This window comes from Myotis daubentonii, chromosome 1, assembly GCF_963259705.1.
Source record: "Myotis daubentonii chromosome 1, mMyoDau2.1, whole genome shotgun sequence".
Taxonomy (NCBI): domain Eukaryota; kingdom Metazoa; phylum Chordata; class Mammalia; order Chiroptera; family Vespertilionidae; genus Myotis; species Myotis daubentonii.
In genome coordinates, this window is record NC_081840.1 from 29,902,416 (window position 1) to 29,919,223 (window position 16,808).

General features: G+C 62.9%; 1 protein-coding gene across 9 annotated transcripts in view; it reads right to left on the bottom strand.

The window, feature by feature from the left end:
• Positions 1-1,222: 1,222 nt before the first annotated feature.
• Positions 1,223-16,808, bottom strand: part of PLEKHG3 (pleckstrin homology and RhoGEF domain containing G3) — a 43,869-nt gene continuing 28,283 nt past the window's right edge. For 2 of the 9 annotated variants that reach the window (XM_059693616.1, XM_059693626.1), the window contains exons 5-19: positions 16,674-16,720; positions 16,416-16,566; positions 16,199-16,330; positions 15,795-15,977; positions 15,502-15,594; positions 15,230-15,316; positions 14,950-14,983; positions 14,503-14,601; positions 12,044-12,133; positions 11,562-11,600; positions 11,102-11,133; positions 10,178-10,552; positions 9,590-9,703; positions 5,502-6,945; positions 1,223-2,493 (exon numbers count right to left, since the gene is read on the bottom strand). In XM_059693616.1, coding sequence (XP_059549599.1) covers positions 1,790-2,493; positions 5,502-6,945; positions 9,590-9,703; positions 10,178-10,552; positions 11,102-11,133; positions 11,562-11,600; positions 12,044-12,133; positions 14,503-14,601; positions 14,950-14,983; positions 15,230-15,316; positions 15,502-15,594; positions 15,795-15,977; positions 16,199-16,330; positions 16,416-16,566; positions 16,674-16,720 — 3,624 coding nt within the window. In that variant the 3' untranslated portion in view covers positions 1,223-1,789. The other 7 variants (XM_059693635.1, XM_059693690.1, XM_059693644.1 and 4 more) reach the window with 7 other exon arrangements.

The following is a 16,808-nucleotide window of genomic DNA, read 5'->3' on the forward strand; positions in this document are numbered from 1 at the left end:
GCACTCCTCACCCAGTGTTCCAAGCCGCCTGGAGACATTTCTAGGCTCCAGGTTCAGAATCCCCGCCTCCTAGGATGTCTCCCGGGAATGAGGGGGAGAGACAGTAAAGGGCACCAGACACTGGAAACTTCTGCCCACTAGAAAAATGTCCCGTTCACCACCCTCCCCCACAACACTCCCCCCACCCCGCCCTTACTTCCTTTAGTCCAGCTTTGGTCCTTGAGGAAAAGAGCTCAAGGCTGGCATGAGGCCCCTGCCCCCAAGACAGGTTGCCAAGCTGGGGCTGGACAGAGAAGTCTGTGGGAGCAGAGCGGCCGAGAACAGGCCCTTCCCACACATCCCGCTGCCCCAACCGCCCCCACAAGGACCTGGTGCCTGTGCTTTGTAAGCATGGACAGTGGATGAGTGAACGTAAAGCTACAACCCCCATGCCCGCCTCCCCTAAAACACCCCCGCCAGATCAACTCTCCCACCCCAGCCAGGCCCAGTAAGTCACCCCCACGCCCGCCTCCCCTAAGACACCCCCGCCAGATCAACTCTCCCACCCCAGCCAGGCCCAGTAAGTCACCCCCACGCCCGCCTCCCCTAAGACACCCCCGCCAGATCAACTCTCCCACCCCAGCCAGGCCCAGTAAGTCACCCCCACGCCCGCCTCCCCTAAGACACCCCCGCCAGATCAACTCTCCCACCCCAGCCAGGCCCAGTAAGTCACCCCCACGCCCGCCTCCCCTAAGACACCCCCGCCAGATCAACTCTCCACCCCAGCCAGGCCCAGTAAGTCACCCCCACACCCGCCTCCCCTAAGACACCCCCGCCAGATCAACTCTCCACCCCAGCCAGGCCCAGTAAGTCACCCCCACACCTGCCTCCCCTAAAACACCCCCGCCAGATCAACTCTCCCACCCCAGCCAGGCCCAGTAAGTCACCCCCACGCCCGCCTCCCCTAAGACACCCCCGCCAGATCAACTCTCCCACCCCAGCCAGGCCCAGTAAGTCACCCCCACGCCCGCCTCCCCTAAGACACCCCCGCCAGATCAACTCTCCCACCCCAGCCAGGCCCAGTAAGTCACCCCCACGCCCGCCTCCCCTAAGACACCCCCGCCAGATCAACTCTCCCACCCCAGCCAGGCCCAGTAAGTCACCCCCACGCCCGCCTCCCCTAAGACACCCCCGCCAGATCAACTCTCCCACCCCAGCAGGCCCAGGAAAGAGGCCACACAGGTCGGTTGGTCAGCAGTGGTTATTGCACCATTGGCAGATAATGAAATGTGTATACATTAGCGACATCCACAGGGTCAGCAAGACAACCCACAAAAGTACCTGAACTGATTCCGTTCCATTCTTCGTGGGAGGGGAGCCAACAACGGAGAAAACACGCACTCACACAGACACACCACAGAACGGAAAGCAATAAATTATGGGCCTCGTTCCGGCCCGGATGCCAAGGAAAGGCACAGCCCAAGAGCAGAGCCTCTCCAGCCACCTGCGCCCGTCTCCTCCGTCTGGCCGTGGCCAGCCCACGCTGGAGGCCTGAGCGGGGCGTGCTCTCCTGGGAAGAGGGGAGCTTAAATATCTGGCTTCTTATCAGAGAACTATATACAAGGGAAGTGGCCACACGGGCCCGAGGGAAGACCACTGTGAGCCCGGGCAGTGCAGGGCGGTCACCGCAGGTGAAGGCACTGGCTGAGTGCGCCAGCGCAGTCTTCCCGGCCGGCCGGCCTTTCGGGAGGCCCGGGGCGAGTCTCCTGGAAGGAGCCACCCCCCAGCTCCTCCCTCCCCAACTCAAGAGTCAACCTATAGAGTTCAAGGCCTGGAATCTCTCCCTCAGGTTTCGCACTCGGCCTTGCTGGCTCGGGTCCCCTGCGTCCCCGGGACCCTCTTCCTTCGGCCAGTTCTCTGCAGGCGCCTGCAGATCCTGGCCCTGCGCCCCCACGGCTGCTGGTGAGCCGGGTCCCGCAGCGGGGCCAGGCAGGGGGCCCCTCTCCAAGACGATCACCCGCCGGTTGTTCTCCAGGGCGACGTCCGCGGTGACGTGCAGGGCCTCCTCTCCGTGCGGCCAGCTGCTGGGCAGCCCCCCGGGAGGCTGGGGCGGGGCGGCTGCGGGGCCCCCCCGGCCCCTCCTGGCCCTCAGGCTGCGGCAGCGGCCCAGCCTGCCCGCCGGCGGCGGCTCCACCATGTTGGGCACCGAGCAGCTCCGGCTGACGGGGAGGCCTCGGGGCCGGCCGCCCTGGGCCTGGGCCGCCTCGTCCTGGGAGGCGTACTTGGAGCAGAGCTCGCGGACGTCGGGCCAGTTGAAAGTCTCAGTGTCCAAGGGGCTGAGGGGGCTGCGGCTGGAGGGCCGGGCCCCCGGGGAAGTGGTCCTCGAGGTGGCCGCCGGGGGGCTGAAGGAGGAGCACCGCGGCGACATCTCCCCGGCAGAGCCAGGCCGGGACAGGCGGTGCTCCTGGACCAGCAGCTGCTCCTGGTCGAGGGACAACACCGGCCTTCGCCTGCCTGTGAGGAGAGAGAGGTGCCTGAACCGCTGGGCGGAGGGGGCGGGAAGGGCGGCCTCTGGACTGCCCTCAGCACACTCTGGGCAAGGCTGGTTGGCGGGGTTTGAGTGTGATGATGGAAGAGAAATCTCACTGACCATGCGCGGCCCCTTTATCAAAGGGAAATAGGAAGAATAAAGAAAAGGCAGTGGACAGGGATCAAGAGTCAAAGGGAGAAAGATGAGAGCTCCCGCTCTCCTGGAAAAAGGGGGCGCTGAGAGGGGCACGGCCATATTTCCTCCAGAGGCCCTGCTCCACGGGAGGGCTGGGGAGGGCAGGGGGAGGGCAGGGGGAGGGCAGAGGGAGGGCTGGGGAGGGCTGGGGAGGGCTGGGGAGGGCAGGGGGAGGGCAGAGGGAGGGCTGGGGAGGGCTGGGGAGGGCAGGGGGAGGGCAGAGGGAGGGCTGGGGGAGGGCAGGGGGAGGGCTGGGGGAGGGCTGGGGGAGGGCTGGGGGAGGGCAGGGGGAGGGCTGGGGAGGGCAGAGGGAGGGCTGGGGGGAGGCAGAGGGAGGGCTGGGGAGGGCTGGGGGAGGGCAGGGGGAGGGCAGAGGGAGGGCTGGGGAGGGCTGGGGAGGGCTGGGGAGGGCTGGGGAGGGCAGGGGGAGGGCAGAGGGAGGGCTGGGGAGGGCTGGGGGAGGGCAGGGGGAGGGCTGGGGGAGGGCAGGGGGAGGGCTGGGGAGGGCAGGGGGAGGGCAGGGGGAGGGCTGGGGGAGGGCAGGGGGAGGGCTGGGGAGGGCTGGGGAGGGCTGGGGGAGGGCTGGGGAGGGCTGGGGAGGGCAGGGGGAGGGCAGGGGGAGGGCTGGGGGAGGGCAGGGGGAGGGCTGGGGAGGGCAGGGGGAGGGCAGAGGGAGGGCTTGGGGAGGGCTGGGGAGGGCTGGGGAGGGCAGGGGGAGGGCTGGGGGAGGGCAGGGGGAGGGCAGAGGGAGGGCTGGGGGAGGGCAGGGGGAGGGCTGGGGGAGGGCTGGGGGAGGGCAGGGGGAGGGCTGGGGAGGGCAGAGGGAGGGCTGGGGGAAGGCAGAGGGAGGGCTGGGGAGGGCTGGGGGAGGGCAGGGGGAGGGCAGAGGGAGGGCTGGGGAGGGCTGGGGAGGGCTGGGGAGGGCAGAGGGAGGGCTGGGGAGGGCTGGGGGAGGGCAGGGGGAGGGCTGGGGAGGGCAGGGGGAGGGCAGAGGGAGGGCTTGGGGAGGGCTGGGGAGGGCTGGGGAGGGCAGGGGGAGGGCTGGGGGAGGGCAGGGGGAGGGCAGGGGGAGGGCTGGGGGGCTGAGGATGGGCTGGGAAGGCAGTGGAAGGGCTGCGGGGCTGAGGAAGGGCTGGGGGGCAGAGGAAGGGCTGGGGGTACAGAGGAAGGGCTGGGGGGCAGATGAAGGGCTGGGGGTACAGAGGAAGAGCTGGGGGGGCAGAGGAAGGGCTGGGCGGCAGAGGAAGGGCTGGGGGGGCAGATGAAGGGCTGGGGGGCTGAGGAAGGGCTGGGGGGGCAGAGGAAGGGCTGGGCGGCAGAGGAAGGGCTGGGGGTACAGAGGAAGGGCTGGGGGGGCAGATGAAGGGCTGGGGGGGCAGAGGAAGGGCTGGGCGGCAGAGGAAGGGCTGGGGGTACAGAGGAAGGGCTGGGGGTACAGAGGAAGGGCTGGGGGGGCAGATGAAGGGCTGGGGGGCTGAGGAAGGGCTGGGGTGGCAGCTGAAGGGCTGGGGGGCTGAGGATGGGCTGGGGGGCAGAGGAAGGACTGGGCGGCAGAGGAAGGGCTGGGGGGCTGAGGATGGGCTGGGGGGCAGAGGAAGGGCTGGGGGGCAGAGGGAGGGCTGGGGGGCTGAGGATGGGCTGGGGGGCAGAGGAAGGACTGGGCGGCAGAGGAAGGGCTGGGGGGCAGAGGAAGGGCTGGGGGGCAGAGGAAGGGCTAAGGGTACAGAGGAAGGGCTGGGGGGCAGAGGAAGGGCTGGGGGTCTGAGGATGGGCTAAGGGTACAGAGGAAGGGCTGGGCAGCAGAGGAAGGGCTGGGGGGGCAGCTGAAGGGCTGGGGGGCTGAGGATGGGCTGGGGGGGCAGAGGAAGGACTGGGCGGCAGAGGAAGGGCTGGGGGTCTGAGGATGGGCTAAGGGTACAGAGGAAGGGCTGGGGGGCAGAGGAAGGGCTGGGGGTACAGAGGAAGGGCTGGGGGTACAGAGGAAGGGCTGGGGGGGCAGCTGAAGGGCTGGGGGGCTGAGGATGGGCTGGGGGGCAGAGGAAGGACTGGGCGGCAGAGGAAGGGCTGGGGGGCAGAGGAAGGGCTGGGGGGCTGAGGATGGGCTAAGGGTACAGAGGAAGGGCTGGGGGGGCAGCTGAAGGGCTGGGGGGCTGAGGATGGGCTGGGGGGCAGAGGAAGGACTGGGCGGCAGAGGAAGGGCTGGGGGGCAGCTGAAGGGCTGGGGGGCTGAGGATGGGCTGGGGGGCAGAGGAAGGACTGGGCGGCAGATGAAGGGCTGGGGGGCAGAGGAAGGGCTGGGGGGCTGAGGAAGGGCTGGGGGGGACAGATGAAGGGCTGGGGGGCTGAGGATGGGCTGGGGGGCAGAGGAAGGACTGGGCGGCAGAGGAAGGGCTGGGGGGCAAAGGAAGGGCTGGGGGGCAGAGGAAGGGCTGGGGGGCAGAGGAAGGACTGGGCGGCAGAGGAAGGGCTGGGGTGCAGAGGAAGGGCTGGGGGGCAGAGGAAGGGCTGGGGGTCTGAGGATGGGCTAAGGGTACAGAGGAAGGGCTGGGGGGCACAGGAAGGGCTGGGGGGCTGAGGAAGGGCTGGGGGGGCAGAGGAAGGGCTCCACCAGGGTAGCACGCAGGCCTTGGGGCGTTAGACCAGGTGCCAGGGCTCCCCCCGGCCCTCAGTGTGAGGTCCAGCCCTCTCTTTGGTAGAGGTCCTTTAGGGGTCACTTTCTCCCAAAAGCCAAGTGGCTCCTAAAAGGTTCTTCTGCCCCCAAACTTGTAGGAGGGGTCCACCTCCAACCCCCTCATACCTTTGCCACCCGAGGGCCCTCCAGCCTCCTCCTGCAGGTGGGGAACGGTGGGTGCTGCGTCTTCCCACGGCAGTGGCGGCCTGGCCGTCCCCATTTTGCTCTTGATGCGGAGGCTGTACTGGCGGGCCAGCTGGTAGACCTTGTTCTTGACCTTCTCGCTCATGTGGCCGTCCATCATGTGGGAGAGCTGCACTATGCAGGGGTGCAGCGGGGCCGCCAGCTCTCCCTGGGAGCCACTGCTCAGCTCCTTCACCAGCTCCTTCAGCTCCCGGGCCAGGTGGGCCGGGCTGGGCCGCCCGGTGGGGGAGGCGCTCTCCGGGGAGGCAGTGACCGACTCTTCGGTGATGGCTCCCAGCTCGTGCTCCTCCAGGATGAAGAGCGGCTCATGCAGGTCAAAGCCGTTGGCCTGGCCTTGGCCCGGCCCCTTCCGAGGACTCGCCCCAGAAGACTCCATCCCCTCCCAGATCTTCAGGATTTCCGAAGACGGGCGGAACTCAGCGTCTGTGATAGGAGCAGGGTCCCCAGCACCGGCACCCGCCTGGCCTGGTCCTGGGAGGTCAAACAGGGCCCAGGAAGCCGGCCTGGAGCCCGCCTGTCTCTTGTGCCCCAATGGAGCCACCGGCTCCGGGTCCTGCTTGGGGAGGTTGTTGAACCTGGAGACGGAGTTTCTCACCAGGCCCTTGGGGATGTAGGAGAGGCTCTCCCGGCGCCGGACGCTGAAGCCCGCGTCATGGTGCTCCGCGTTCTCGTAGTAGCTCTTGATTTTGTCCAGCAGCAGCCGGTCCCGGGTGGAGAGCATGGATTCCTTCTTCTTGCAGGAGGACCTGTCGGTCTCCGCCGAGCAGCCCGGGCCTGGGGGCTCCGTCCCATTGACAGAGGGGCCACTGTCTGTGGCCACCCCTACACTGAGGTCCACTTCGGGGGGGAGCTGAGCGCTGAGGGCGTCCGTGGTGCTGCCACAGCGGGCCAGGCCCTTCTCGCTGCCCTCCAGGCTGAGCACACTGCTGCTCCGGCTGGTCAGCCTCGGGGTCGCGAAGCCAGTGGACTTGCCGTCCTCCAGGGCCAGGCTGCTCCGCCGGGAGAAGCTGCTGACGAACCGCTCGGCAATGACACTGGCCTGGTCCAGCACAGAGGGAGGCAGGAGGCTCTCGGGCTCCTGGGCAGCCCCCGTTTCCTCCTCCTCCTCCTCTTCCTCCTCCTCCTCTTCCTCCTCTTCCTCTACCTCCTCCTCCTCTTCCTCCTCGCTGCTCAAGGCCTTCATGTCCTCGGTGCTCTCGGCCACCGCGAAGTCCACCATGTCGCTCGGGTGGCCCCGCCCCAGCGGCTCCTGATGGGCATCCAGGACTTCCGGACACTCTGTGTCCGAGGGCATCTCCTCGGCGCTGGGACCCTCCTCGGCAGCAAACACCTCCGGCTCCGCCCCAGGCTCGGGGTCCAGCTCAACCTGGGACAGCACAGAGAGCTCACATGAGACAGGGGGATGAGGGACAGCGGGACTGCTCAATGCCGAGTGACAGGGGCTGCGGGTTTAGGACTGAAGGGGCAACAGGTCTGAGGGAGAGGCACGCGGGGCTGTTCCTTGGTGACCCTGCAGCTGGGGTGCTGGGCCCATGTCCTCAAAGCCAAGGAAAAGTCTCAGAGCGCAGACGGGGAGAGCGGTGAGCCTGTGCAGCCTGTCTGGGAGCTACAGGGACCGGAGGAGCACACACACAGGGCCAGCACGCCCCGCCCAATGGAGCAGCTCCCTGAGCCCTGGAGCTCCCCACACGGGAGTTGTCCCTAGTGCAAACCGCAGGCCTGAGCAACACGAGAGGCCACTCCTACTTCCCTGAGGGGCCAGGGCCTCGCATTCGGCTGGGGGGGGGGGGGGGGGAGGCAACAGGACCACATGCTGAAATCCTGCCAGAGGGCGAGACGGGAATGTGGTTCCTGTGGATGACTGCATATGCCCGGCAGATGGGCAAGGAAGGAAGCAAATTTGATAAACCTGTAGGTCATCTGAACCACAAAACTGGCCAGAACAGGCAGCTTTCCAGAGAGGTCTATAGGTGCCGGGAGCCGGTCCATGCTTGCTGTTTCAAGGGACCTGGCATATATGGCATACTGTTCTTAAAATGTTTGCTCACCTTCTTGGCACTATGTGTTTTAACCAAGGTCTCCTCTCTGAGAAAGGTTGTTTCCCCAGGTAGGGATTTTCCCCTGAAGTTAGGGAGGGAATAAAACCCCTCAACTAAGTGCCAGGCGGGTAATTAATCACTTTAACTACGAACAATCATGCTTAAGCTACATAATCTTTACTCCCTGGAATGGAGATAAGAAACGCCCTAACCTTTGTAATAGAGATTGATAGGATTGAATCAACTGGTATAAATACAGATGTAACAAGACAGAAAGAGACAGAACTGAGAACACAGAACTTCAGAGACAGAACTTATAAGACAGAACCAAGAGAGACAGAATTCAGAAGACAGAACCTACACAGAGCCTGGAGACAGAAGAACTTCGCTGGAGAGAACATGGCAATAGATCCTGGACTGAACCTGACTACAGAAATATGGCAAGAGAACCTGACTAGAACCTGGTGACCGAACATGGCTGGAGATCTCTACAGAACCTGGCTGGAGAACCAGCAGAACCTCTCTGGAGATCCAGACCAGAACTTGGCTGGAGATCCTGGCTAGAGATCCTGGCTGGGCTGCTGATCAACTGAACGCTGTCTCCGTGTCATTCCTTCTTCGCCGACTCCGTCCACACCTTTGGGGAACCCCTGGACCTGCTGGGGTTGGACCCCGGCATATAGGGAGAAGCTAAGAGCAAACACTCTATAGTCTGAGGAACTGATCCAGTCCAGAATCTGCAGAGCAGAACCCGAGACCTGGGCCTGCATTGTCCAGCGAGAACAGCCACCAGCCCCAGGTGCCTTCAAGCACCTGAAACGGGGCCAATCCAAACTGAAAACAGCTGTAAAGGTAAAATACACCCCCAACTGCCAACACCTCATACAAAAAAACAAAGCATCTCAATGGCTTTTTATATTGATTACATATTGAAATGATAGTAGTTGGGACATGCTGGATTAAATGATTTTTTAAAATTGATTTTTTTTTTGGGGGGGGGGGGACACACACAACTGAGCTACCCAGCCAAGGCAGTTAAATGACTTTTTAATGTGATTACCAGACCATTTAAAATTACACACGGCCCTGGCCGGTGTGGCTCAGTTGGTTGAACATTGTCCTGTGCACCAAAAAGTTGCCAGTTCAATTCCCAGTCTGGGCACGTGCCCGGGTTGCAGGTTCAGTCCCTGGTCAGGGTCTGTACGGGAGGCAGCCAATTGATGTTTCTCTCTCTCTCTCGCCCCACCCCCGCTCTAAAATCAATAAAAACACATTTTAAAAAAATAAAATGATGTGTGGCTAGCATCGTATTATCATTGGATAGCACCACTCTAGGCTCTCATTCAATGTCATCCAGGTGAGGCCCACCCCGGGGTCTAGGCCTCATGAACAAATCTTTGTAACTTAGGGGAAGCAAAGGACTCCGTTCTAGACAACCCCCAGATGGCATGGGGTGGTGGGAAACAGAGCGTGGGCTTCTGAGTCACAGACCCCCGTCCGGTCTCAGCGTGGCCCCTCCATGCCAGGCACATCACCCAACCTTTCTTAGCTGTCACAGAGCTCAGACAGAGGAAATAAACATCAGACATGTAGGAAGTACCGAGCGGACGTCAATATGCTACCCTGTCGCCCAGGTGGGCACAGGTATGATTTAAATGTCTGGACCCCTGGCAGGGGCAGGGCCGTATGCCCTACACAAGGAGGCCTGGCCAAGGGGATCTAAAATGTGGTCACTTCTGCTGACTGTGCCCCTCTGGGCAAGGGATCATCACATCTGCCCAAAGGCACAGGCACCTTTTCTGATTCATGGAAAAGGGCAGTCTGCTCACCAAGCCAGGCACCCACAGACCAGACAGGTTTCCTGAAGGGGCGGGAGTCCTGTCCCCATGGGCCCTATGGGAGAGCCCATGCCTGGAAGCCCCGCCTGCAGACACCTCTGCACTACCCCCCTCCCGCCTGCCGGCCCCTCACCTCAGGCAGGGAAGAAATGGACTCGAAGCTCATGCGCTTCTCCGCACAGGTGGGAGACCGGCCGCTGGGCCGCCTGCAGCTCTTGGGGCCTTCAGACTCCCTGCGCCCCTTCCCCTGCAGCAAGAGGGCAGTCGTCAGGTCCCGGGACAATTGGGAGCCGGTCCCTTCTGCATCCCAACACGGGCAGCACCTCCTGAGCCTAGGGGGCTGGGCTTTGCTGAGAGCCAGCCCTGGACCGGAGCCACTCCACAGTCAACGTGAACTGGTCCCTGCCAGGCATGCGGCCTCAGAAAAGCCCCACCCTCCCGACCCTTCCAGCCCTGCTGTGTGCTGCCTTCCCCCCTCCCCCCAACCCCGTTAGTCATGCGCGCGTTGGGTGGTATGCTAGTCCACGCCCAGGACTGGAACAGTGCATGCCAGGGGCTCACCAGGGTGTGACAGTGAGTGAGGGGTTAAGAAGTGCTGAGGGCAGAAGTAAAGGAAGGACAGAGGGGTGGAGAGGGCAGGGAAGGGGACTCTAGGATGGGCATGGGCTTGCACATGCCAGGGAACATGCAAGGAGGAGGGGAGATCAAAGAGACACCTCACCATAGCACCCCGGGAGAAAAGTAAAGCGTTGGCCCGATAGTGCCAGCAGTGGAGGGCGGCCAGCAGGGAGCTGGCAAAGTCGGCTACCTGCTCCGCCACTGCCAGGCTCTCCTCCTCCTCCTCCTCCTCCTCTTCCTCTGAGCCTGGGGGCTCTGGCCCAGACCCCTTCTTGCTGCCTTCATGCCCTGCCAGGTCCTCCAGAGTGCCCTGAAACGCCTGCTGCTCCTCCTCGTCCTCCTCCACCACCTCCTCCTCCTCCTCCTCCTCCTCCTGCTCCTCCCGGGCAGCCCCTTCAGGCTCCGGCTGCAGGCCCTGCAGGCCCCGAGTACGGGAGGGCTGCCCACAGTCCAGGAGAGCGCCAGCGCTGCCCGCATGCTGTTCAGAGCAAAGACTCCTCGTGACCAGCCCTGGGCAACACTCCCCCTCCTACCAGTGGCTGGGGGTGAGGAGGCTTTATACGTAAGTCCACATCTAGATACCAACCCCTGGTCTCCACTGGAGCCCAGAGAGGACCAGAGGGGGAGCGGGGGGTAGGGGTGGGGGGCGAACAGATGGGGCGGGGAAGAGAGGGCAGGTTTCTCGTGGTAGGAAGCTGGGACCTGGGAAAGCCAGGAATGGGGCCTGGTTAGGAACTCAAAGCCCCAGAGAGGCCTGCCTGCCCCGGAGAGAGGACAGAATGAGAGGATCCAGGCTGGGCAGGCCACCACCAGGGTGGCTCTCCAGGAAAGGGTACAGAAGGGTCCCTGGGGCACAGGCCACGGCTCATTCATCTCTGCGACCCCCATGACAGAGCCTGGTACATAGGAGGTGCTTGGTAGGGATTTGTCAAATGAACGGAGACGATGAGAGCTGAAGGGGCCAGGGGCTGACCTGGGCAGTCCCACCCCTCTCGACCCAGCCAGGCCCCTCTGCCCACAGCCTTACCTTCATTCCTGCTGCTCTGGCCGCTCTGGTTGCTACCACCACCACAGAGTCCCAGCACATGGCGAGGGGAGGGAGAGGGGATGGGTGGGCAGGAGAAAGAGCCTCTTTATAGGGCCAGAGGCCGAGCAGACCTCTCTGGGGCTCCTATTCCCCAAACCCTCACCTTCCAAAGGAATGACTGACAGAACAAGAGCGGGGGTGGGGTGGGGTGCACAGCAGTGCAGGTCTGTGAGAGTCACTTGCTCCTGCTGTTACCCGAGGACAGTGAAAGGAATGGGGGCGGGGGGGGGCTCAACCCCCCTCCATAGAGGGCAACTGGCAAAAAGCCCACTTCCAGGGAGGAACAGAGACAGAGTCCCCTCTAAACTGTCCTCAACACCCCCACCCAGACGGTTACCGACGTCCCTTCCTGCCCCTACCCTACAGCTCACCTGAATGGCTGCTCACCCCTCACACTCACCTTTCTCGCTGAGTTGCCGGAGCAGGTGTTTGGTTGGCTCTGCAGAGGAAAGCGAATGGGCAGTCAGCGCAGCCTGGAAACGGCTGTGCCTGGCCCTGCTCCCAAGCCACAGCGCCACCAGCCCATCACCAGCTCAAAGTCCACTCAGGCTTGCCCCCAACCCCAGCCCTAGGGCCTAAAGGAGGCAGCCCTCACACCTGTCCCTCGGGGAGGCAGGGCCACTCCCATCAGCCCTGGGACCTCTGCCATGACCGCCAGCCCCCAAGAGCAGCACCGCCCCAACCCCCTGAATCAGCACAGCTGACCCAAGGAGCCACAGCCCCACACCGCCCCTTCAGACCAACGAGGCGTATCTCCAGCCAGACCTCTGGAGACCCATGGCTCCACTCAAGCCCCACCTCCCCGCAATGAGCACGTCAGCACCTTAGCTGCAGCCCAGGCCAAGCCCTCTCCTAGCACCCACTGGAAAGCAGAGGTCGCACCCGACTTTCTACGGCCCATGAGGCCTGGCACCATGAAGCCTCGCGGCTGGCTGGGGAGTGTTGCCCGGCTGTGCAGGGGCTGACCGGGCTCTGGGGACAGGATACAAAACACAGGCATTAGGCTGGTGGGGCACCAGCTTGTACTCCAGCCTTTCTGGGGACGGACCTGAGACAGGCAGGCACAAGGGACCTCCCGAGAGAGCCTTGGCTGGAGCCCACACTGTCCTTGCCCAGCTGGCATTGCATGAGAGGCCCACAGTAAACTTCCAACCAGAAGGAAAGTCTACTGAGAGGTGTGTGTGCGCAGGTGCACCCACCATCTGCACAATAGCCGTCAACATCCAATTGTTTTCATCAAACACTCAACTTTTTCATTTTAGAGCTTATAATCAAGAATCTATCTATATAAAAGCCTAAGTGACCATTACGACCGGTCGATCAAACGACCAGTTGACTTGTCACTATGGCACCTGCTCCCACAGCCAACCTCCTGCGGCCGGCAAACTCCTGCTGTCCCTCTCCCCGCCCGCCCGCCACCCGCCCCCCCCCCCCCCCCCCGGCTGGCCGGGAGGTCAGTGTGCTCCTATAGCCAACCTCCTGCGACTGGCCAACCTCCTGCGGCCCCTCCTCCAGCCGGCTGGCCCCAATCGGCCCTGATTGGGAATGGGCAAGATGGCCCCTGATTGGCGGCCAGGACGAGGGATCCTACCCATGCACGAATTCATGCACTGGGCCTCTAGTATTTAATAAGTGACCAAAAATGACAGTAGTACCTGACTTATCCATCAATGTTATTTACCTGCCCATCTCAGCTCCCTCGAAGGAGGAAGCAGAAAGGGCCCAGCAGCAGCAGGCCCTCCCGTCCTCCCTCCTCAGCTACTGCCTGGCCTGCTTCCCACACTCCTCCTCTCAAGTTCAACAGACTGATTTCGAACAGACTGAAGGGGAAGGAATACTGCAGGCAAGCACACTAAGACAGATCAGAGCAAACACTCGTCAGTGTAAAGATGGACACGACAGAGGCTGTCCTATGGCAACCACGGCCTCTCACCCCCCATCCCCCCCCGGGGGCCCTGGAGAATCTAGCAGTCCACACACCACAGTGATGCCGTTGCACAACTTCAGAAAGGGAGACGTTCAATGGCCAGCACCCTCTATTTTAAAGGCTCCGGAGCATGAAGCATGTTTTTAGAAAGATGTCTCTCTCTGATATTGGTCAAAGCTAAAGCCCCAAAACAAGCACACAAACAATACCCAGCTCTTCTCGAGTTTCCAAGCGAAACTCTCAGCCACGTGGAAACGTAGGCTCTAAAATGGCTCATTTCCTGCTGCCTTGACAGCTGCCGTGCGGATGGACAGGTGGACTTACTACTGCCACCACCACCGTCACTCACCGAACACGCCCGTGTGCCAGAGCTCCCAATACAGAGCTGTGGCAGGTCACGGGGGAATGCCAGAGCGACAGGAAGAGGATGACAAGAAGGAAGGTGAGGACACCGAGAGGGCCAGAGACTGACGAAGTTAACACGGCCGATGTGGGGCTTTCAACATACGGACATACGGCACCGTCAAATCCTGCAACCGTGACAGGTTCGCCTAGGGTTCAAGGTCCACTGGGAGCAAACAAAATAAAACCACAACAGCTTCCCGAGATCACGCAGGTCACGCGTCAATCCACAGTTATTCAGAGAGCTCGCGGGCCATGGCCAATCAAAGCCCAATGCACCGTGGAGATCCAAGCCAGTCATGCCCGAGTCTCTCTCCCCAGGGCTCTCTCACCACGCGAGTAAGTTTGGCAGTACCGACGGAAGCCGATCGGTCCCTCGGCCGGCCTCAAACGGAAGGGCGAGTGGAAACATGTGGAAAACACCCGGCGAGCTAAGGATAACAGCAAGGTCTTCTCTTTCTCAGTAGACGATTCACTCCAGAAACTCCAAGTACACAGCAGTGAGCCCCGTCATGGAAAACCCGGGAGAGGGAAGTGGAACTTTCCCCCGAGACCCAAAGCAAATACTTCCCGTCTGGATCTGATGCCACTTGAAGTCTGCCTAGCTTTCCCCACGCCCTGCCTCTGCTCTGTTCCGCAGCTGGGCCGGGGCCCATCCGTGATGTCGCGCGTTGCTCCTGGCCGACTCCTAGGAGCGGTGAAGGGGAGGTTTCCATTGCAGGGGAGCCGAGAAGGCTGCCAAGGCCTGAGTGGACAGCATGCCTACGGCCTTGGAAAAGGTGGGCTGCCCAAAGGTGCCCGGTGGAGGCAGCACAGGGAGAGGATCTCCACACACACACACACACACACACACACACACACACACACACACCCCTACACCTCTACACACACACACACACAACTACACACACACACCCGCCCTTCCCAGGATTTCTGGCGGTGAGAGCCAGCCCCAAATGCTGCTGCAAACGGTCCCAGGACGATGCCTGTGCCCACACAGCCCTCCCCTTACCAGACTGCCGGCGGCCCTGGCGCACGTGGGTGGACACCTCATCCTGGGAGGACCAGGCTTTCTTCAGGCGCTCTGGGCTGTAGCGGTACCGGTTGGGATCTGCACCCAGGAGAGACAATCAGGCCTCCGGGACACTCTCAGCCTTGGCCTTGACGCTGACCGTACCCGATCACCCCTCTGCTGCCACCCTAACTCCAGGGGCCAGAAACCTCCAAAGCTCCCCGTCTCGCATCTTCCATCCACTTCCACCCGGGGCATCGGCACGGAGTCCGCCCGTCAGCGGTGCCGTGTGCCTTGGCTCACAGGAGACCCCCAGGCCCTGACAAAGGGAGCCACCCGGTCCTCCCTGCCCCCTGGAATCTCAGTGTCAGGCCAAGCTTCCCCAGGACGCAGCCTGACCAAGAAAAGAGTGCCATTAGGGGCAGAGCAGCAGAAAGGGTCACTCACAATAGGAGTCCATTTCCAAGATCGCTTCCTTGGCCTGGAGGAGAAACCCACCTGGTTAGGGCCCTGCCAGGTGCCGTGCATCCCCTGACGCACACCCCCCCACCGGTGAGCAAGGACCCCCCACAGTGCTGTGAGGCCCCAGGCATCTGCTGAACTAACCCCCGCTGTTCAGTGATGCCAATGTCCAGAGGGTGGGCCCTTATGAACCCGCAGCTGGCTCTGAAGGACACCCGCTCCCCGCACCCCCTCAGGAGCTAGGGTGGGCACCCCAGGAGCGCACCTTCTGGGGGATGGTGGTGTGGTGGTTCTCCAGGATGAGCCTCTTGATGTGGTGCGTCCAGTTCCGCTTCTCCTGCACGGTTTTGGCCTGGGCGGAGGCAAGAGAGGGAGCCAGGGGTCACCATGGGCCAAAGGCACACGACGTGGGCGTGCTCCAGCCGAGGTGGAAAGAGGGCCTCTGCTCGGGCCTGAGAGATGCCCACAATGACCCCTGCAGCTAAGCCAGCAGAGGAGGCGGGCCTGCCCCCAGCCCGCCCCCAGCCCGCCCCTCACCTGGATGCTGTACTGCTGCTTGCTGTGCTTGTAGTGGGTGACGGTAAAGCACAGGGAGTCTCTGGTGCTTTCGATCAGCATCAGGGAGGAGCACTAGGGAGGAGGGGAGGGCAGTCAAGAACGAGGGAGGGGGAAGGGGAGCTGACCGGGGGGGCCCCGTCCCTCGAGATCCGCTGGGGAGGGAGGGTAATCGCAGAAGGATGGAGCTGCGCCCACACTGACTGGGGGCCGATGAAGAGGGTGAAGACGGTGAGGAGGAAAGGGGACAGAGGAGGTGGTGGCAGCCTGGTTACCGGGATGTGACCCTTGTAGACAAAGTGGTCGCCCCGCTTCTTGGTGATGAGCAGCGCTTTGTCGAAGAGGAAGAAGCTCTTCTCGTTCCGCACGCGGTGCAGGCGGAACGTGCCCTCCAGGACCAGCTCCCCATAGACGGTCAGGTCGGGCCCCTTCCAGTTGATGAGCAGCGACTGAATCTCCTGCAGCCCAGAAGCCCCCACCCAAAGGGTCAGGCTTCTCATGACCTGCCTGGGGGCCCCCTGGGACTCCAAGGAGCTCCTGAAAACCCAACCAGTGCTGGGTCCCCTAGAGGAGCCTGCCCCACACGGACACCACCCCTCCGCTCACCCCAGCAGGGCGGCCCCACGCCCCCCACCCCCGACCACCCTTGCATGTCCCTGCCGTCGCCAGCCCGGAGCACCTGGAGCCGGACCGCGTGCTCGTGCCTCCTCTTCATATCGTTGATGTACCAGGCCACGCAGGTCATGGTGTCGATGGCGTCCTCCACCACCTCGAAGCCGTCCTCTTCTTCATCAAAATGTTTGGCAATTTCCTGCGCGAGACACAGGGGCTTAGGCAGCCCGCACTCAAGGGTCCTGCCCCTCCCCCAGCCGCCCCGTCCTCAGGGCCTGGGTTACCTGGAGCAGCAGGTGGTACTTGAGGATGCGCTGGACTGGCTTCAGCAGGTAGGAGCCCAAGGGCAGCGAGTGCTGCAGCAGCGCCTGCCGGTCCCGGAAGAACTTGGCCTGCTGCTTGTCCCGCATGCACTCGGTCAGGGCGGCCACTGAGCTGGAGTGGGGAAGGGGCGGTCACCACCTGGGAAGGCCTGGATGGGAGGTGGGGTGCCCCAGACTCACCAAAGGGGTCAGCCACCCCTCCCCACCCCAGTGACTCACTTGGGGTAGTTGTTGCAATACTGGGTGTAGATATCAAACTCTTGACTCTATGGAGAAACCAAAAAGAGTGACTTCAGGGAAACCCCTATTCGACTGTAAACCAGGTGTGCCCAACACATGCCCTGCTCCCCTGCT